The following is a 19,885-nucleotide window of genomic DNA, read 5'->3' on the forward strand; positions in this document are numbered from 1 at the left end:
CTTGGGAACACCAGTGGGCTGGCACTTGTAGGGGTCACACTCAGGCTGTGATTACACTGAGGGACATGTTTGGCTGGCATTGCCCACATGGGGAAAATCCCCCAGGAGAGAAGTGAGAAGAGCCCCTGACTTTCCCATCCACCTGCTGGTGGGGCAGGAGGGCCAGAGCTCTGTGCAAACTTCTTGGCACCCACCGTCCTTCTGTCTTGCACCTTGGTGCCATTGTCCCTGGCACCCACAAGGACACCTGACACATGCACAGCCCCTAGAGTGGCATTTTAGAGTGACACAGGGCATACAGGCAGCTCACTGCCCCTCTTCATCTTTCTGCTCTAAATAAACTGTATTCCACAGGCAAAAAAATGCAAACCCTTCAAATCCCAGCTCCTCCAAAAATAACCTGTACTTTAATAACGATCGTAAATGCTTCTGGCACATTCCCAGCTGCAGGGTGGGCTGTGGGCCGGGGGGGCTGGAAGGAGCTGGTGGAGGGGCCATGGGAGCCGTGTGGCACGTGTGGAAGGCTGGGATGGGATGGGATGGGGACAGGAGGGGTGCGCAGGCTCCCCCAGCCCATTGCCCCTGGGCTGCAGCCAACCCTTGCTTGACGCAACTTCTGGGCACCAGTGCTCCAAGAAGAGAGGAACAAAAAGTTTTTGACAGCTGGAAAAAGTGCCTTTTAGGAGCCCTCAGGCCTGGATGGTGGAGGGCATAGGAGGGATGGGAGCAGTCAAGGACCAGCAGGCTGCTGGCTCCATAGGGAAAGCAGAAGAGCCACTGCTGGACTCGAGAGAAGCTATTAGTACTGATAAATTAGGCACATATTTGGACAAGGAGAGTCCATAACTGCCAGCGTGCAGCTTCTGAAGGGAGGGGGAAGATTCATCTCCCATCATTCCTGGGAGAGAATAATTGTTGTTCTGCGAGATGTTTCAGCCTGGAGCAACTTCATGGCCTTGAGCAACTTCATGTGCTCAGTGCATGGGGCAAATATAATGATGGGCATGGTGCAAGCAGCAAGAAAATTGCCCTGGAACCAGGCCAGCCCTCAGATGTGCCCCCAAAAGATGCTGTTCTCCCTCTCTGCTCTCTTTGCTCCAGGCATCATAGCCATGTCTGATGGACACTGCTGGAATCATCCAGGAGCCAGGGTCCATGACTCTGCCCTTAAGCCTGACCTTTGTAGTAACTTGTGAGAGAAGGGAGTGCAGAGAGGTGTGGGTGCACATCCCTCCCTTTGCTGCCCCATGCCTAGGCTTGTCCTGGGCTAAGATCTCCAAGGATGGCAATCCCCTCCATATTTCACACTAGGGTCACACCTCACTCCCAAGGAAAAGCTTGTCCTGACAACTAATGGGACCTTTCCAGGTGCAATCCCCCATCACCCCATCCCTGGGCTCCCAAGAAGTTGGGATGTGGTTTGCCCATTAACCTCCAACTTAGCTGAATTTGGATCCCTGTGGTGGCTTGGTACCTTATGACTGGGTCATCCCAGCTCAAACTTCTGCCTGCCAAAATAACCCTTTGATCAGTGTGTGAGACTGAGGGGTGGTGGTTAATCACACCCCCGTGTCCCTCCCCTGGTATTTATGCCACCGCCTCTTGCTTGTACCCAAGCTGGAGGACACAGCAGTGGATGTGCTTACAGCCCTGTGCAGGGGGTGCTGGAGCTCCCTTGTCCCCGGGATGCCAGGACGAGGCCAGAGCTGCTGCCATGCTGTGCCCGCTCACTGTCCTTGCTGGACACTCTGAAGGGCCCCATGTGCAAGCCTGTACCTGGGTGAGAGCCTGGGTCAGGCCAGCGGAGATTGTCAGGGGACAGCTGGGAGGACTGGGATGCCTGTGAGAGCCACAAATCCCCCCTGGAGCCTGGCCAGGGGTAAGTGTCTTAGGAGAAACAGCCCCTCCACACCCCCAGGGACGTGACCACAGGGGGATGGGGGTTGCTGTTGGGGATAGTGCAGGATGCTGTCCTTGCCACTGATGTTTGTAGCTCACAGTACCAGAACAGCCCCAGAAGCAAAGGACATGTGCCAACCTGCCCATGCCCCTGTTGCACCCTGCAACGTCCCTGTTGCACCCCACATCACCTCCGCCTGCCCTGCCACTGCTTAGGCCCCCCAAATCCCTGCTGAGTGACAGGGTGGGAACAGGTGGGGACACGCTGGGGCAGCTGCTGCCCGCACAGGTTGGCTCTGGGGGGCTATTTCGGGGCGTGAGATCAATGCTGGCAGCCGGGAAGGCTCCGGCCACATTCCCAGACCCACACCACAACAGACTGCTGCTTCCCCACTGATGGCCCACCAGTGACTATGGGGTGTATGGGGTGGGAGTCACCCCACCTGCACCCCTACTGCACCCTACCCAGGAGTATATATGGCTGGTAGCAGGAATGGGGCCAGAAGCTGAGCTCCAGACACAAATACCCCCTCTGCCTTCCCTGAAGCCCAAATCCCCAAGAAACAAAATCCCCAAGATCCCCTCCTGCAGTGGTGGCCCCCCGGCAGCACCTGCGAGGCCAGCACATGGCTGGCAGCGGGGGTCCGGCCTGCCGGGTGCCTGGGGCTGGACGTGCCTCAAATATTTTCCATGCTGTATAAGCACCCGTGGTACACTCCCCCCGTCCCTTTGCTGGGAGGGAAGGCGCCCAGGCCCCCCTGCCCTCCCCTTCTCCTGGAGAGGCCCATTGATACCCAGTTGGCAAGAAAGCAGGAAAACCAGATTTTATTGATGAATGCATCTTTCTGAGGAGACACTGGCATCCCCCACCCCACCCTGGGGTGGGAGGGAGCTGGTTTCCTTCAATCTTTAATATGGGATGCTTAAAAGTATCAAAATGGTGAGAGAAGCCTCAGCAAGTGCAAAGGGGAAGGGACGAGGGTCCCGGAGCCAAGGAGGGGTGGGATGCTGGGCTACGGGACCCCGGCGAGAGCTGGGTGTTAGTGTGCAGGGCATGAGCAGGCAGGGAAATAAATGAACTTTGGAAGCTGCAGGCTCAATACTAGAGAAATGGAAAAGTTACAAAAATACTGCAAATCTTGGAAAACAATGCAGGCACTTGGGGAGAAGGAGGAAGGCAGAGCTGGCTGGGGCCGCAGTCGGGGGGAAGCCCTGCAGGAAGGCAAAAAACAGTTCTGGGAGGGAAATCATCACATCATCCCCCATCCTGAGTGGAGGCACTGTGGCTTCCACCCCTGCTGCCAGAGGGGCCTGGGCCGAAAAAAGTACTCATATTCATGGGGTGGACTCAGGGTCTTCCAGGGTAGCTGCAGAGGAAGATTCAGCCAGCAATAAGGCATTGGAGGTGAAAGGCAGCTCCACGTGAGAGCTCAGAGAGGGGTGGCTGCTCCCAGCATGCCATGGCACAGGAGAGGGTAAACCACCCGTCTGTCCCCATCCCGCGTGGAGGAGAGAAAAAAAGGGGCACGAGAGGGAAGGAAGAAGGCACAAGTAAATATCCCCTTGCAGTGGAGAGCTCTGTGGGCCCGCACCCCGGGGCTGGCGGGTGAGCCCTGAGCCAGTGCAGCCCCGGCTCCCACCCCAACCGAGTCCCTCCGAGCGCTCTGATTGTGCCTTGGGTGTGCATGGGAAGGTGGCTGGGCAGCAAAGCGGAGTTGCTGGTGCAGCACTGTCTTGGAGGGGCAGCTGAGTTAGTCCCGTTGCTCTGGGTGCGGGCAGAGCTCTGGTCTAGCCCAGACAGCCCTTCGCTTGTGGCGGGTTGTCTTAAATAGGAGCAGGCAGGTGGGCAGGCGGCAGTCTGTGCGGTGAGCGGAGGGCGCGCGGCTCAGTTCTGCTCCTCATCCCGCAGCTCCGAGGGCAGGAACTTGTACTGCTGCTGCCGGATCATTGCCAGCTTCTTCCGCGCCTCCTCCAGCTCCCGCTCCTTGCGCAGCATCTCCTCCTGGGCGGCGATAATCTGCCAGGAGAGAGCCCCAGCGTCACAACTGCCTCCCACAGGGATGGCCAGAGCCTCTGCCACAGCAGTGCCAACGCCAGAGCTGCGTTCTCTGGCTGCTGCTGCCCTCCCATCACAGGCACTGCCTCACTGGGCATGAGGACTGTTTGTCCCTGAGGTGGGAGCATGGTACTCTGGACATAAAGCAGAACAGCACAGCTTCTGAGCTCTGCCCTATGTACTGTGTAAAGGATCTCAGCTGCAGGGAGCCAGCACTGGGACTGTGACAGCCCACACTAGAGAGATGTCATCCTCTCCCACTGCTCTGCTTTTTCCTTGTGTCACAAAGGATACTGTGGGCTCTGCACCAAGGAGAAGCCAGGGCTTTACACTCCTGGGAGCATGCACCATCACCCACTGCTACTTGTGGCAGGATAAGGTGAGGCCTCATTGTTTAACTGGTGCTCAGTGGTGTGGCAGCAGCTCTCTGGCCACAGAGCAAAACACAACTTTCCCAGGCATCGCTCTGGGAAAAGTCTCTGAGAAGATCAGAGAAAAGAACGAGAAACAATTCTTAACTTGCTGCGCCTCATATTGTGAACATGTGGAATGTGTTATGGAGATTTGTTTACCAAAGGGTGGTTTCTTTATTAGCCAATGGTGATGGTGTTTGGACTAAAGGACCAATCAAGTACACCTGTAGCAAACTAAGGTATAAAAGTATGGGTTTCTTAATAAAGATATATTAATCAGCCTTCTTTAATACATGGAGTCTATGCCAATTATTACCCGGCCAGGGGCCCATTGCAATGATACAGTGGGATGGACTCACAGCATTTTTGTGAGGTGCTCTCAAGACATGACCTGTACTGGTGGGTGGTAGGACACACTTCTGAGACTGGCACACACAGGTTGTGGTGGCACCTAGAGCTGCTCCAGCCCTGAGCAGCCTCACTCCTCACCTGTGCAATTCCTCCGACCATCTTCTCCTTCACCACCACCGTTTCATCATGGTCCTGGAAAGCAGCTGCCTTCTGCGCTGCCTTCACCAGATTGTCTGATGCCCTCTTCACGGCATTTCCAGCGGCCTGCAGCGGGGAGGAGGAGCGCATCAGTGTGAGTCACAGCCCCAGAGTATGACTGCTGTCCAGGGGTGTGAAGGAACTCCTGCCCCAGGCTGGGCAGCAGGCAGGACCGGCAGCCAGGAGCGCTGGGAGCTGCAGGCAGGGATTCCTTTACATGGCTTGCTGCCTTGTCACCCGCTCATGACCATTTCAGGCGTTTCTGCTCCCAGGCAGGCTCTGGCTCCTCTCTGAGCAGCAGGGCAGGGACTGGGAGGCAGCCCTGCTGCCTCTCCCCAGCCCTTGGCCCCAGTGCTGAGACCCCACGTTAACCCCCCAACACACAGGCATTAACCTCTTGTGTGCCACGGCCTCCAAGGATTAACGGTGCTACAGAATATGCCCTCGACACATTAACCTCTTGAATATCAGTGAGGAAGTGCACCCATTTCAGATATTCCTGTGCCAGGTCGTTGTTTGTGAATGCTGTCGGGCTGAGCAGCCCAGCATCACTCACATGCCTGGCACAGCTAGCAGTGAAAACCAAGCAACTTGGAGCCTGTGTTCCAATGAACTTCCCACTGATGGCATGCAGGCAGGGAGCATGAGCCCTGGAAAGCATCCACGTGCCCTCATGCCACTCCCAGCCACCCTTCAAACAACCGGGGCTGAAGAGGCAGCCTAGGACTCACCTGGAGCCGCTTCATGGCCTCTGAGTCATGATCAGCCTTCACCTTGCAAGCCACCAGGAGCTGGGCTGTGGAAGCAGCCACCTGCTTGGCAGAGGAGATGAGCTTCTCCTCACTGGCATGGCCCTGCACCGCAGCGTTGGCAGCTTCGCACAGGTTGTTGGTGGCAGCTGCCACCATGCGTGCCTGCGGCAAGAGAGGCTGTCAGGGGAGGTACAGGAGCCCTGATCGGCTCCAGGGAGGTGGTGGGGCATGGGATGGAAAGAACCGGCTTCTACAGCATGTGGGAGAGGGAGGAAGAAACATGGCTGCTTCTTCCACTGAGGACAAGCAAAAGGGCAGAGCATCCTTGTGTTTGCAGCAGGAGTCAAGAGGAAAGTTTCCCCCTCAACCCCTCAGCATGACCTTGATACTCACAGCTGAAATGAGACCCTGGGACCACTGTCCATCATCCACTGCGTTGGCTGGGATGGCACCCACCTATGAAGAAGGAGGGGAGGAGTAAGGGTCACCACCCTGCACACCTCATGTCACAGGCATGAGGGTTACAAGCAGCCCCAGAAGAAGGAAGAACCCTTCTCTACATTTTCTTGTTCCCCTCTTATGGCCTTACTTTTCCTTGGGCCACTAATTCCCGCTGGGCTGCTGAGGCTGCCTTCACCAGGGCACTCGTGGCTGCAGCAATGGATTTGGCAGCTTCCAGGATCTGCTCCTCAAAGTTCAGGCTCTCATCTGCTTGCTGTGGGCAAAAGCAGAGTGTGAGTCCCAAGCAGGAGTTCTGGGACAGATGGAGCAGAACAGAAGGATGGCTGCAGGGGGCTGAGGGCAAACATATAAAGCTGGATTAAGGGCTATGGGGTGCAGCGGGACATGGGCTACCCAAGGAAAGTACAGCTGGGGATGTGGGAGGTAGCAGGAGTACAGGAAGAGGGACCAGCTGTCAGATGGGCCTTCAAACCTAAAGCACAGACAGGGGAGCCCCAGCCCACCCCAAGCTGAGCATGAAGGTCAGACAAGGCTCAGCACTGCTACCTTGGGCTTGGCTCTTGGTTTCAGCTGCTCCAGCTTCTTGGCTGCAGCCTCAATGGCAGCTGCTGCCCCCAGCAGCTCATTCTCAGCGATGACAGTGGGGTCTTCTGGGTCAACCCACTCTGTCCCTAGGAACACCGGGAAGCCAGGCAGGTTACACCTGCATGCAGTCTCATTTCTCAGTTTCCCTGCCTCCTCCAGCAGCTGCTGAGTCCTCCACCCTAATCCCAGCCCTTGTTTATGCCCCTCTGAGCAGGATCTTTCCTTACCTTTCATGGCCTCAGCTGCCTGGATGAGCTCAGTGACAGAGCTGGCCACGCGCTTGGAGAAGCCTGCCAGCTGCTGCTTCAGCTCGTGGGTTGGCTTCTGCAGGATCTGGGGAGAAGGAGCAGATGTAAGCACCTGGAAAAGGGGAACTTCATGGGTCTGTTTGGGGTGCACTCCCCAGGGAAGTAGGGTGGGATCCCCCAGCCCCCTCCCACACGTGTACACATCAGGCACTGTCTGAGATGCTTTCTCAAGTGAGTCTGGCTATTCTCTTTGTCCACAGGATAGGATGAGCTTCCCTCCTGCATTCACAGCTTCTGGGACATCTTACAGATACAAGACCCTCAGCACAAGCCTTTCTGCACTCAGCAGCTACCCACACCAAGATTTCTCCCCTGCAAATCATTTCAAGCTCCGTATCTCCTTTGCTGTCCCCATTTTGGAGGTTTGTTTGCAAACACAAGCTGGGCAAAGGGGCAAACCCTGGAGTGACATCCCAGCCAAGGAGGGCCGGCCCATCAGGATGAGGTGGCAGGCAGTGCCCTAAGGGTCCTCCCCTGGGTTGGAGAGACACATGCACACACCACAGCACACGTGTGCACGCACACAGGGTCTGTATGCACAAGCAGAGCTCACTGCTGGCCCAACTTGCACCAGACAGGCAGCAGCTGCCCATCAGCTAGAGCAGGGGTGAGTACACAAACACAAACACAAGGACCCCAGGGTCCCTGTGGACACACGCAAGTCCCACCCCAGCACTGGGCTGGGCACACAGACACGCCATGAGCAAGGCTCATGCTGAGGTTAGAGACCAGCAGGCACCCCAGTGTTGCCTTACTCACCGGCTGACAGAGAGGAAGGAGAAGAGAGAAAAGAAAGCAGTGAACACCTCAGCCAGAAGGAAAGGGAGATAGGGGAGGGGAGGGGAAGGTGGGTACTTTTTGGTAAGGGGTGAAGGGCAGCCAAGAGGAGCAGTGGGAACAAAGGATCAGAGATCTTGGGGAGCTGTGCTGCCAGTATTAGCTCTTACTTCAGCCTTGCAGGGCCAGGCAAGATGAGGCACACAGGGCACCTGGATGAGGCTCCCACAGCCAGAGGAGCCACCTACACTCAGAGTAGCCATGGATCCTCTCTCCTCCTCACACCCTTTGCACCTTAGTTCTCCCCACCCTGAATTGCTTCACTGCAGTTTTGAGCCACGGAATCTCTCTGCTTTTGGAGGGAGAAACCTATTGTTACCAAATACCAAGTCCCCATGGAGGCTCAAATTCCTACCCCTCCCCAGTGAAATATGCAGGCTTTCCCACTCCTCTGCCGGGAGCCATGTTTTCCAGCCTGAGACAAATAACCCTTATTCTTGAACCCTAACCATACTTGTTCATGCTCTGCAGAAGGCACTGGTTCCCTTGGGGACAAAGTGTACAGCAATGACCTTGCTGCTGCTGGGGAATGAGGCAGCACCCCATCTGCCATCTGCCACCTCCCCTCCCATTCCCCTAGATCCTTCCTGCTTGTGGTTTCCCAGGAACCCGCTGTCCTTTGATAAACAGGACCCGTGAGCTTCACTCCTGCCCTCACAGACCACAGTGCTGTGGAGACTGAAGTAAGTCATGGCTTTTTCCTGGCCTTGTGTTGGGCCATCCCAGCAGAGAGACCAGAGCAGCGTGAGGCTCAGAGTGATGGCACAGAGTGATGGCTGGTTTGCCCTCATGAGCACATCTAGTCTAAATGCCTTATTATTAAGCCTGCTGTCTGCTCTGACAATGTGTTTAAAACTGCTAAATGATCTCTGTCTGGAGCTGGAGACACCCGGAGGCTACAAGCTTACTAAGAGGCACCTCCAGTGAACATTTTTAAGGATGTTCCAATGTATGATAGTCAAAACATTGCAGAGCAGCAGGATGGTAACACCCAAAATACAGGGGAATGGCGTGCTCCTGCAAGTAGGCTGACCTCGGGCACTGCCACACTAAGTCATTAGCCTAATCATCTGTTAACAACAGGTCAGCCAGAGAATTTCTACTCAGCACTCCAGCCTTGGCTGCCATGATTCATGTGTGCCTGAAGCATCTTCCAGGCAGACATTTGATCTAGATGCAGAGGATGGAAAACTCACTGCTCCCCTTGGAACTGTACCCCAGTGGTTGCCTCCCTTGAATAAAACCACCCTTTGACTTCTCCTCTCCGCAGCTTCCATTTCTAGCCATCAATTCCTGCCCACCTCCCCCTGCTGCTGCCAGTGCTGGTTACCCTCTGCCTAAGGGGGCTTTCCCTGCAGGAAACCACAGTTTGGGCTCCACCACTTTGTAGCTGGTGATCCCAGACAGCAGACTGTCACTAACCAGCTTAGTGCAACCTTGACACAGAGCTGAATCACTGTCAGTCTTTCTCCTGTTTGAGAGATCTCACAGCACCATGGGTTGGGTGTGCACATCCCCACAGTGCCCCTGACTCCACTTCTGTGGTCTTGCCAAGAATGCAAGCTGTTGGAAGGACTCCACTGGATCTTTCCTACCATGCTAGAGGCTTAATTTACTTCTTGTAAACTAATGTTGCAGCTGAAGTCCTTGGGAGGACTCAGGCAGAGGGAGACTGGATCAAAAGGGTGCAGTGGGCTCTTCCAGTCATTATCTTTGCTATGGCAGGCACTGTTCATCTCCCACACATAGTGCTGTGAGCATGACACTTTGTTTTCCCACTGCCTGAGGTCCATTATTCCTATCACTTTTACTGGAAGCTGTATTTTTACAAGATTATGCTACCATATTATTGATTTCCAGCCTCCATCTGTTTGCAGTCAGTTAATCTCCATCTGTTGCTAGCAAAATACCTTTCTTAGAGCCTGTTGAGCTCTCTGACATCTGCTTCCATGGCAGGGGCATGGACACACGCTGTGCCAGCACAGGCAGCAATGTGGGCTGTGCAAAGGGTTCAGTGGGAAGAGGTGAAGAGTCCAGAGGACCTTGGGGATCTGGGGAACACCCAGGCAATCCACGGTCAGCCTCTGCCCACCCTGGAAACCGGAGTGGGGACACTCACCACCAGCACATGCTCCAGCAGCTCCAGGTAGCCATCAGCACACTCCTTGCCGAAGCGCAGCGCCCGTTGCCGCACGTCCCCGCTCACCTCCGGGTGGTAGGCTGCCTCCTGCAACCCAGACACAGGGAAACCCCTATTCGCATCCAGCACCATCCCTCTCCACCCACAAATCTGTGCTAGAGATCCACCCCCACTGCCCGCCCCACCTTGCAGGAGCGCAGCATGTCTGCGATGGCCCGGCGGCTCAGGTTGGCCGTGGCGATGACATCCTCCTGCCGGCACGAGTTGCCAGCGGCCACCGCTTTGGCTGTGGCCATCGTGATGCCTTTCGTCATGCGGATGAAGTCCTCTGGGGTGGAGACCTTGGCAGGAGGCACCAGGGAGGAGAAGACCTGTGGGGCAAGAGGCAGCGGTGAGGCACAGGGCGGCAGGTGAGCAGCGCGGCAGCCACAGCCCCGCGGCCGTACGCACCGCCAGCTCCTGGCGAATGTGCTCGATGGTGGCCTCCAGTGCTCGTGTCCCCTTCGTGGCCTCGTCCTCAACAGCCTTCACTGTCTTCAGCAAGGAAGTGACATTTGTCACCATCACCTATGGGAGGAGAGAGAGAGAGCCAGGTGAATTCCCACACAAGCTCTGGCCTGTTGCCAGCACCTGTCCTTCCCCTGTGGATTGGTCCCAAACTGCTCCATCCCCATACTCCACTCAAACTGCCCCAAGTGCTCCTCTGCAAGCTGTGCTCCACCTTTTATTGTCCCTTCCTACCCTTTTGTCCTGACTGCACCCCAGTTGTGTTCCTGTGCCCACACAGGCAGAAAAACACCCTTCTCTTTCTGCAGCCCCACTGGCTCCTCCCCTTCTTCCCATCGCAACCAGCACAGACCTTGGCAGAGTTCTTCAGCTGGTAGACAGCAGGGTCATCTCCAGCTTTGCCAGCAGCTGCTTTCGTGGCACCAATCAGGTCTCCAAGTGCCTTGGCCACATCCTTCACAGCATTGATCAGGACCACCTGGGGAGAGCAAGATCAGGGGAACGGCTGAGCTAAAGTCACTTGGGCTGGGGGTGGTGTGGCTCAGCAGTGAGAGATTTGGGCACCACAGGGCACACAGGAGTCCAGCTCAGCTAGCACCAGCCCCCTCTCTCCCCAACTCTTGGGATCCAGCCTGAGCACCACATGACACCTGCATCCCTCAACCCCGCTAAGCAAGCTACAGCAGCCTCCACTCAGCCCACACACCCAATCACACCTGGGTTTCTGGGTCTTCAGATCCCAGGCTGGCAGCACCCAGCTTCACCACCTCTGCCAGGCGGGTGATGGTGGACACAGAGGACTGGGCTGCCTGGGCTAGCTTCTCCTGGCTGGCTGTGGCATTCTGCACCAACACCTTGGTGTCCTCCACCAGTGCCTTGGCTGTCTTCAAGATGCCCTCCCTGGAAAGAAAATGTGCATCAGGAAGGACACAGCTCTCTACCGCACACATGGTCCTTGGGGTACAGAGAGACTGTGGATCCTGGCTTTCCCATGTACAAACTGAAGTTTTGGGAAATTGAGCCAGCATGACCTGAGCTTGAAGCTCTCCTTGGGGCTAGTCCACAGCTCAGAAAGACCATGGGACACAGCTTGACACCCCTGTCTCTGGCTGAGCAGAGGCTGGACAGGGTGCCTGGGTACCTGTGGTCAGCAAAGGTCTCAGAGTTCTCCCGGTTGAGGGTTCCTGCAGTAGCAAACATGATGGTGGTGTCAAGGTCAGCAATGATGCCGGAGACAGCGCTGGCTGCTGTGATGCAGGCTTGTGTCCCACGGTTCCCAGCCTGAAGAGCTGCCAGCACATGAGACACCTGTGGGGTACGAGTAAAGTGACTAGTGGAGCAGAGCAGGTTCAGGGAACCCTCACTGCACACACCTCCAACACCCCCAAGGGTGGCGCTGCTTCATACCAAGGAGAGGAACTGGGAATATTTTGGTCTGCACACCCCTTCTTAGCTTACGGTTATTTATTTTTACCTTGCAACTATCATGTTTGGTGGTCTAAGAGATGGTGGACTCAGCTAGTTTCAAATTAGTAAGAGTTGCAGATGCCAGGCACAACTGACAAGTGTTTACTGTTGTGTTTTTGCTGACAAGCACTGCTCTCTACCCATATCAACTAGACTTTTTAAGCCACATTTTTTCATCTGTTTTTCAGAAGTGTGCTCTTTAGATTGGCTTGATGGACAGGATGCCAGCAAAAGGTGAAGGGAAGACTGATCAGTGAGCATGAGCTGCAACCATTGTTTGCAGATGCTTTGCCCAACTCTGCAAGAACTGATCTGGAGAGCCCTGGCCTGTCATCAGTGTGTAGGTCAGTTTTCCCAGGCAGGCTGCAGCACCTGGGCATCACACTCACCCACCAGCTGCTGTTATAGTGTCTGCAGAGGGGGATCAATCCTCCACCCCATCAGCTGGGCAGGGGGAGTGTGGCCAAGAGAGCCAACAGATTCCAACAGGACCAGGAAACCACCCTTGGAGTGGTGGCTCCAAGGGCACATGGCTGAATCCAGTATCCCTCCCACTTCACCACTGACCTCTCAACACCTACCTTCTCAGAAACCTTGCGTGCACTCTCTATCAGCTCCTTCTTGGTGTAGGCATCGCTGGGGCTGCACTGCAGGGCTCCAGCCTTGGTGACCAGGGCAGCACAGCCATGACCCAGCTCCTGCACCCGGCGCTTGATGTGGGAGCCGATCTGCAGAGGAATGTGTGTGTGACAGAGTCAGCAGGGAACTAAGCCCTGCATCTGTGACACCCGCTGGGAAACACCCGCCACCCAGCTCCTCTTTCCCAATCCTCCCACTCAGGGGAAGGAAAAAGGAAACACAGCTTTGCTCCTTGTTTCTATGTCATGTTTCAGGGGAGGTGTGAAAGCTGCCTGTCCCCAGCTCCAATGGGAGGTTCAAATGTCCCTGTCCTCTGTTCTCACGCCCCAACAGCCCCTGCTCTGCCCCACATCACACTCCAGCACTTCCCCCAGGCTCGCACCTCCTCGTTCTCGGCAGTGAGGGCAGCCGGCTTGGCCTCTTGTGCCAGCTGCCCATAGTCATGGGTGAGTTGGTTGGCCAGTATGCCCAGCTCATCTGGGTTGGTGGTGGATTTGGTGACCTGTTGATGGAAGAAGAGCAGGAGTTGGACGGGTAAGGAGGGCAGTAGTCTGACTCAGCAGCAGGCAGTGCATTCTAGAGTGACAGGCTTGCTTGCACCCACCATTTCCTGCACAGTCACTGCAATAGCCTTGGCTGTCTTCACCATCGTGGTCTGGTAATCCACAAAGGTACCTTCTGGCTCACCCATGGGCCCCTCGTCCAGCTGCAAGAGACCACCAGGAGATGCTGGCTCTAGCTCTGACCCACAAGCTTGTAGGGTTTGACCATGACTCTCCCTCTCTCCCACATCCAGCTCTGTCCAGGTCCTCTCCTTGCTCCCCTCACCTGGTTGATGGCTTGGGTGATGGAGTCCACCATGCCCCCCACGACACCTGCAGCACTGGCTGCCTCATTCAGGGTGGTGGTCAGGTCCTCCACAGCTTCCTTCATCATTTGCACGGCCTCTTCCAGAGCTTCCTGGGTGTGGGCAGCTTGCTGCAAGGAGAAGCCAGAGTGAGGGAAGATAGGTGGTGGCTCCCCTCCCAACAGGGATGCTGCACACTGACTCTGGGTTTTCCATGTCTGGCTCACGTGTGTGCACCATGCAGCACCCACATGCAAAGGAGGGCAGGCCACTGACACGTGCCCCTCCTGCTCACCTTGGGGTTCCCACCAGCCTCCTTGGCTGTGTACAGCATCTGCAAGGCGGATTCAGCCAGTGTTTTGGTCTGGTCCAGGAGGTTCATCTGCTGCTGGTGGTTGGGAGTTTTGGAAGCAGCACCAACAGCTGCCATAATGAGTGGCTCGAAATACTGAGCCATCTGGGACACCTAGGGAAGAGCAGTGTCAGCACCAGCAGCTCCCAGTCCCAGCTGCATTGTACCTCTCCTCCCCAGGCACCAAGTGCCACATCCCCATTACCTTGTGCCCCAGCTGTGAGGCCTCGGCCCGTGCCGCAGCAGCCACAGGCTCGATCAGGTTGCTGATCTCCTGGACAGCTGTGATCATCTGATTGTGCAGTGCCTGTAAAAAGAGAGGGTGTTGCATGAGGCTGCAGCAGGGCTGGGGTCCCTTCATGCTGCTGAGAGTCTGAGGGAGGATGCCCAGTCCCTTAGGCTTGCCCACAGCATGTCCCTGACCCACCTCCTGGGAAATATCTTGTCTGGGGGCCAGCTGCTGGCTGATGGCAGCGAGGGATGCCTGGTCCACCTCCCGCAGGCATCTGTTCAGGACCTCAATGGCCTCATCACACTCCCGCTGTCCTGGAGCTTTGTCCCTGAGTGACAGATGAATCAGCCAAGCACTGGCAGCTGCTACATCACCCCTTCACCTCCAGCCTTGACTGGTGCTGGTGACGGGCAAGATCCCTATCCCAGGCTTTGGGGCAACCCAGTGTGATAGAGCCTGGGCACAGCAATGTGTGTTCCCATCAACCCTTGTGAGAACTGGAGAAGCAGCTTCCAGGAAGGACAAAAGGGACAGTGTCTTCCATCCTGCCCCTTGCCTGCCTGCACCAGCTGTGTCCAAGGAGATAATGAGCCAAAACATCCCCAGGAATGCTTGCTCAGGGCAGGGGTATATGCCAGCAGGGAAAGAACCACAGTCACAGAAGGACTCTGCTCACCTCATGTTGGTGATCAGCTTCTTGATGGAGTCTGAGACCGTGCGTGAGTGGCCAGCAAGCACTGACCACTGCGGTGGGTCCTTGGGGTTGACAGCCAGAGAGCGGGCAGTCTGGATGAGGCCAGCAGAGCTCTCCAGCATGGTCTTGGCTGAAATGACAATGGGCTCCATGGCTCTGCGCCCCTGCACAGGGAGACAACAGGTGAGGCAAGGGAGTGTGCATGGGAAGTTTCTCCCTCTGCCACGACCCTTACCCTGGAGCAGCCCCTTGAAGCCCAAGGCTTGCTGCCACCTCCCCATCACAGCCCCTCAGTGCAGGCCCCTCAGGCTCAGGGAAGGCACAGCTTCTCTCCACCCCAGAGTAAAGCCTGTCACAGCCAGGCTGCATCCTCCCTGTCCCAGCAGCATCCCACCTCTGGGCTGATCTGAGCAGGAACGGTGGCAAACTCTGGGTTGGAAGCGAAGGCTGTCAGGTTATCCACAGCCTCTATGAGAGGGGCGGTGGCAGCACGGCACCGCTCCCGGTTCTCTTCGTTGAACTCGCCATCCAGGGCCTGGTGTGGAGAGACCAGAGCAGTTACCCAACCCCCACTGCACACCCCAAAATCCATCACCACCGCACTGCCTCAGAAGGGACTCCGCACCTTGATGGTCTTCACCAGGTTGGCAGTGCTGTTGGCCACCTCCTTGGCCGACTGGACGAACTGGCGCTTGGCCACAGGATTGGCGGTGCGGGAGGACGCCAGACGGCACGTGTTGCACAGGGCTGAGGTGTGCTTTGCTACGATGGTGGCTGCTGACAGCACCTGCAGGGGAAAGCAGAGTAAGGCAGGATTCACGCGCTATTCCTACAGCTCTCCCTTCTCACCACCCTATGCAGGGCACCAGTGACCACAGGCATCCTGATCACCAAGATCCTGCATGCCCTGTCTGGACTGCCATCACTGCACCAAAGCTGCCAGCTGGTTCCCAGTGCAGCTGATGGGGCCTGATGAGACATTAGCCATCATCTTGGCCAATTCTTGGGATGCAGCACTTCCAACTAGCTTCATTCCTTTTGATGCAATCAAATGCCTGTAATGGAGCCCCACCCCACACTCACCTGTGACTGAGTACACGCAGGGTCCACCAGGTTCTGGCAGGCCATCTGGATGGCTTGGTTAGCTCTAGCAAACTGAGTGGGATCCACCAAGCCCTGCTGTCCAGCCTGGCTATTGGGGTCTGAGACCCCCACAAGGTAGGCAGCCTAGGAACATGGGAGATGTGGTGAGAGAGAGCCTGCACACTGCAGGGAGTCTGACAGAGAGCACGGGCTGCTGAGGAGTCTGGCAGCATTTCCCACTGATTTGGAAAGGCAGGGGTGGGGTTGCATGCAACAACTATGTCCCTAGGGTAAGGCTCAGGGCTGGGACTGAGTGCATCTCACCTGGGCAGCTGCCTCTGTCAGCCCACAGAGAGCTTTGGAGGCGGCACTGATGGACTCGCCAAACTCAGGCAGTTTGCTGTTCTTGGCATTCTGGGAGATGCCAGCCATGGACTCTCCCAGCACCTGCAGGACACACCACACACTGATTATGGAGACCGCCTCCAATTTCCACAGTGCTCCCAGGATCAGAGTTCACTGTGTTTCATTGGTAGGGGAGGAATCATCTTTCCCTTTGTTCATATATCCTTCCCAAGTCCTCCCTGTTCTTCCCCAAACGTCCATTCAGGGCTTACCTTGGAGTTCTCCATGACACTGTCAAGGCAGTTGAAGTAGGACATGTCATTGACAGTCTGGGTGGGGTTCTCCAACAATTCCTTCACTGTCTGCAGGGACACAGGTGTCACACCCAGAGGAAAGTTCTGCATCCTCCACCTGCACCTCCTCTTCATTCCCTCCTGGTCCTTACAGTGGGGTGCAGCTCCCCCCATACCCAACATCTCAACCCCTCCAGTGCCTTGTCAATATGTAGCTTCTTACCTCCAGCTCTCGCAGGGCATTGTCACACTCCTTTTGGCCTGGGGCCTGCTGGGTGCACATGGTGATCAGCTGGTTAATGCTGTCAGTCACAGCCCTGCCAGGGACACGGGAGAAAGATCCACAGATCAGTGCATGCCCCACCACCCAGCCCCACTACTGTCTATGGCCAGCAGCTCTCAAGGAGCAGCTCCTCTTACCGTGCTGCTGCTGCCAGCTGATTCTTGAGGTTGGGGGCAGCAGGGTCAGCTGAGAGAGCCTTTGCAGCCAGCAGCAGCTTGCTGGAGGACATGGAAATGCTCTTCAAGTTGGACACTACCTGTGCCTGGTCCTCCTTATTCTGCAATAAGCCAAAATGAGTTTTCTGCAGCACCTTTTAAAGTCTACACCCACCCTGGGTCCTCTCTGGGGATTTTCAAGCTGAGCAAGTTCCCTTCATCCAACTTGTCTGCCAACAGCAAGGAAATATGAATTCTTGCTGAACTAACCTAAGCCACCTTCTCCCTGTTGCTGCGGTTTTGCACAGCTCCAGTCCTCATCTCCCTGGCTGCACTGGCCACAGCCACCCTAACCACCACTGTCTGGCCACTCTGTCTTTGATCAGCTACCTTCTCAGATATCCCAAATCTCTCCCTTCATTTAGGATACTCCAAAAAACATTTCCTCTCACCGGGGACTGGCTGGCCATCTCCACTCCTGCCTGCAGGAATTCATTGAAGTCATGTCCGAATTTGCCAGAGGACTTGGCCAGGTCTTGAGGGGTGCCACGCGACGCCTGTACCAGCTCATTGGCAGACTGATTGAGCCCTGCTGCTGCCTGGTTCAGCTGGCTCTGCGCCTCCTGGAAGCTCTTGGTGCTGGGAGGAAACTGGAAGGAAGGAGAGAGATTAGGAGAGGCAGAGATATGAGTGGAGATGGCAGATGAAAGTCTGGCACATGCCTGGGGATATGCAAGAGTGACCCAGCAGTTGGACCAGCCTGCATCGCCAGATTTTCCCCTTCCCCTCCCGCCCCAGCTCAGCTCACCGAATCTGAGAGCAGCCTCTTGCTGGCCTCTCCCACCATGCGGATGGCAGCGTCCACGTCCCGCTGCCCTGGCAGGCAGTTAACACAGCGGTTCAGGGCCTGCGACACTGCCTTGGCCACCTGCAGGGAAGCAAAGAGAGGTCACCACCTCCCAGCCAGACCCACACCCTTCCCACAGCCTGGGGTACCCCCTGTCCCCACCTGGGCCAGGCGCTGCTGGCTCTCTGGGTCCCCAGGTTTGGCCACTGCTTTCCGGGCCTCTTCAATGAGGTTGTTGGCTTTGTCCATGACATCACTGGCACACTCCAGCATGGCACTCTGTGCCTGCGGGTCGGAGGTGTTGGCTGCCACACCACGGGCAGCCTGGCTGAGTGAGCGCAGGGCCTGGGCCACTTCCCGGGCAGCAATTCCTGGGAGGATGGAGAGGTCAATGCCTGTCAGCTCAGTGCCCTTTCCCCCAGCCCTGTTGTGAGGCCAGTACCTGTGTAGTTCTCATTGCCCTGGGCCACTTCTCCCAAGAGGTGAGCGATGGCAGAGCTGACAGCTTTGGTGCTGTTCCCCAGGTCCTGGGCACACTTCTCCATCTGCAGGGGGCCGAGTTGGGACATGCTGGTGAGCTGCACCTTTGGCAATTCCACTGCCCCAGAGTCCACCCCGAGCCACCCTTCCCTGCACTCTCACCGTCTCTCCTGGAAGAGGCTTGAGTTTGCCATCACGGGCAGCTGCCTTGGCTTCCTGCAAGTCCCTCTCCAGGCTCTGCACCAGACCCAGTGCAGAGTCTATCTCTAGAGGTCCACACGCCTCCTGAGCCTGTGACAGAGCAGAAGGGAGGGTGAGCAGGCGACCACTGAGCCCACTTGGGCCGCAGCAGAGACCAGAACCTTCCACCAGGCTGTCCCCATCATTCCCCACTGCTCTGCACAGCTGGTGTCTCACTGCAGGATGGGACTCAGCCTCTCACCTTCTGGGCTGCTGTGCGGAGCTCAGCCAGAGCTGCAGCCAAGTTCTTGGCACACTGGCTGAGCTGCATAGCAGAGGCTTGGTCTGTTATGGTGGGGACAGTGGCCTTGGCTGCAGCTACCATCTTCCCACCGGGCTGTTGGGCCAGAAAAAAAAGCAGTGAGAAGGGAACAAACAGGCAGTATCTCAGCTGCCTGTGTGCAGAAGATCTCCCAGTGTCTTAAAAGGGACAGGCACAGTAGGAAAGCTGTAATGCCAGAGCTGGCATGGGAGGCTCTGGGCAGCACGGGTACCTGCAGGAAGTTCTGGCTGGCAGCAATGAGAGCCAGCTGGGCACTGGGGCTGTCAGGCTGGGACTGGCTTCCTCGCACACCTTGCACCAGCATCGGGATCTGCTCTGCCACCACCTGCCAGAGAATAGGGTCACTGGAGAGGATCACACATGGATTCAACCCAGGACCAGTGATCGAAAGACCAGCTCCTAGAGGACCTAAGTCAGAACCCCAGGGTCCAGTCTGACCACTGTGGTGGAGCAGGAAACACCAGCATAGCTAACGAGAGATGAGACAGGGAGAGGGAGCACATGAGATGCTGGGGTCAGGCCCAGGCCCTTACCTTGCAGCTCTGCACCAGCTGCTGCTGAGCAGCGGGGTTCTTGTTGGAGGAGGAGGCGTGTTGTGCGGCAGCGATGGTCTGCGTGGCCGAGGCAGCGGCCTGCTTGGCTGCATGCTGGCACAGGGAGGCACAGGTTAACAATGGCAGTCTGTATTGAGCCCCCCCGCCATGATCAGGGCCCAGATCCCCCAAACAACTTCTCCTGTGCCTACTTCTGTGGCACCCAAGCATTCCCAGTACCCCAAAACAACACAGTGCACACAATGGAAGGGAGATCTCTCTGTGATGTGGCATGGACACTGAAAGCATTGAAAAGGACTTTACCCCTCTGAAAAGAGGAGTTGTATGGGGGCTCCTGGACAGGCCTTGCTCACTGACTGTGCTTGCTTGCCCTTTGCAGATCCTTGCCCAGCATCTCACCTCCAGCTTGTGCACAAGCTTCTTCTTGATGGCGTTCTGGGCTGCAGCATTGGTTGCCATGCGGAGCCCTTCTGCTGCCTCACGCAGCCGCTGCTGCTGCTCCTCGCTGTCTGGGTGGGCTGCAGCTCCCTGGAGAAAACAGAAAACCCATCACACCTCTCATGGACCATAGAGTCACTTCTCC

At 56.5% G+C, this 19,885-nt stretch overlaps 1 protein-coding gene across 1 annotated transcript in view; it reads right to left on the minus strand.

Moving 5' to 3' along the window:
- Positions 1-2,708: 2,708 nt before the first annotated feature.
- Positions 2,709-19,885, minus strand: part of TLN1 (talin 1) — a 34,999-nt gene continuing 17,822 nt past the window's right edge. The window contains exons 21-57 of the mRNA XM_071425617.1: positions 19,702-19,830; positions 19,282-19,395; positions 18,960-19,073; positions 18,668-18,802; positions 18,388-18,516; positions 18,188-18,290; positions 17,908-18,116; positions 17,707-17,826; positions 17,351-17,548; positions 16,881-17,020; positions 16,684-16,777; positions 16,440-16,529; positions 16,147-16,269; positions 15,823-15,966; positions 15,365-15,526; positions 15,134-15,274; positions 14,722-14,903; positions 14,241-14,373; positions 14,019-14,120; positions 13,757-13,927; positions 13,443-13,592; positions 13,219-13,320; positions 12,997-13,116; positions 12,557-12,703; positions 11,650-11,816; positions 11,225-11,408; positions 10,861-10,986; positions 10,452-10,568; positions 10,187-10,372; positions 9,981-10,088; positions 6,944-7,049; positions 6,678-6,802; positions 6,259-6,384; positions 6,063-6,125; positions 5,649-5,831; positions 4,858-4,983; positions 2,709-3,916 (exon numbers count right to left, since the gene is read on the minus strand). Coding sequence (XP_071281718.1) covers positions 3,785-3,916; positions 4,858-4,983; positions 5,649-5,831; positions 6,063-6,125; positions 6,259-6,384; positions 6,678-6,802; positions 6,944-7,049; positions 9,981-10,088; positions 10,187-10,372; positions 10,452-10,568; positions 10,861-10,986; positions 11,225-11,408; positions 11,650-11,816; positions 12,557-12,703; positions 12,997-13,116; positions 13,219-13,320; positions 13,443-13,592; positions 13,757-13,927; positions 14,019-14,120; positions 14,241-14,373; positions 14,722-14,903; positions 15,134-15,274; positions 15,365-15,526; positions 15,823-15,966; positions 16,147-16,269; positions 16,440-16,529; positions 16,684-16,777; positions 16,881-17,020; positions 17,351-17,548; positions 17,707-17,826; positions 17,908-18,116; positions 18,188-18,290; positions 18,388-18,516; positions 18,668-18,802; positions 18,960-19,073; positions 19,282-19,395; positions 19,702-19,830 — 5,001 coding nt within the window. The 3' untranslated portion in view covers positions 2,709-3,784. The remainder of the gene's footprint in view (positions 3,917-4,857; positions 4,984-5,648; positions 5,832-6,062; positions 6,126-6,258; positions 6,385-6,677; positions 6,803-6,943; positions 7,050-9,980; positions 10,089-10,186; positions 10,373-10,451; positions 10,569-10,860; positions 10,987-11,224; positions 11,409-11,649; positions 11,817-12,556; positions 12,704-12,996; positions 13,117-13,218; positions 13,321-13,442; positions 13,593-13,756; positions 13,928-14,018; positions 14,121-14,240; positions 14,374-14,721; positions 14,904-15,133; positions 15,275-15,364; positions 15,527-15,822; positions 15,967-16,146; positions 16,270-16,439; positions 16,530-16,683; positions 16,778-16,880; positions 17,021-17,350; positions 17,549-17,706; positions 17,827-17,907; positions 18,117-18,187; positions 18,291-18,387; positions 18,517-18,667; positions 18,803-18,959; positions 19,074-19,281; positions 19,396-19,701; positions 19,831-19,885) is intronic.

Source organism: Agelaius tricolor, unplaced genomic scaffold, assembly GCF_023055355.1.
Source record: "Agelaius tricolor isolate 1412-34295 unplaced genomic scaffold, bAgeTri1.0.p SCAF_4, whole genome shotgun sequence".
Classification (NCBI taxonomy): Eukaryota; Metazoa; Chordata; class Aves; order Passeriformes; family Icteridae; genus Agelaius; species Agelaius tricolor.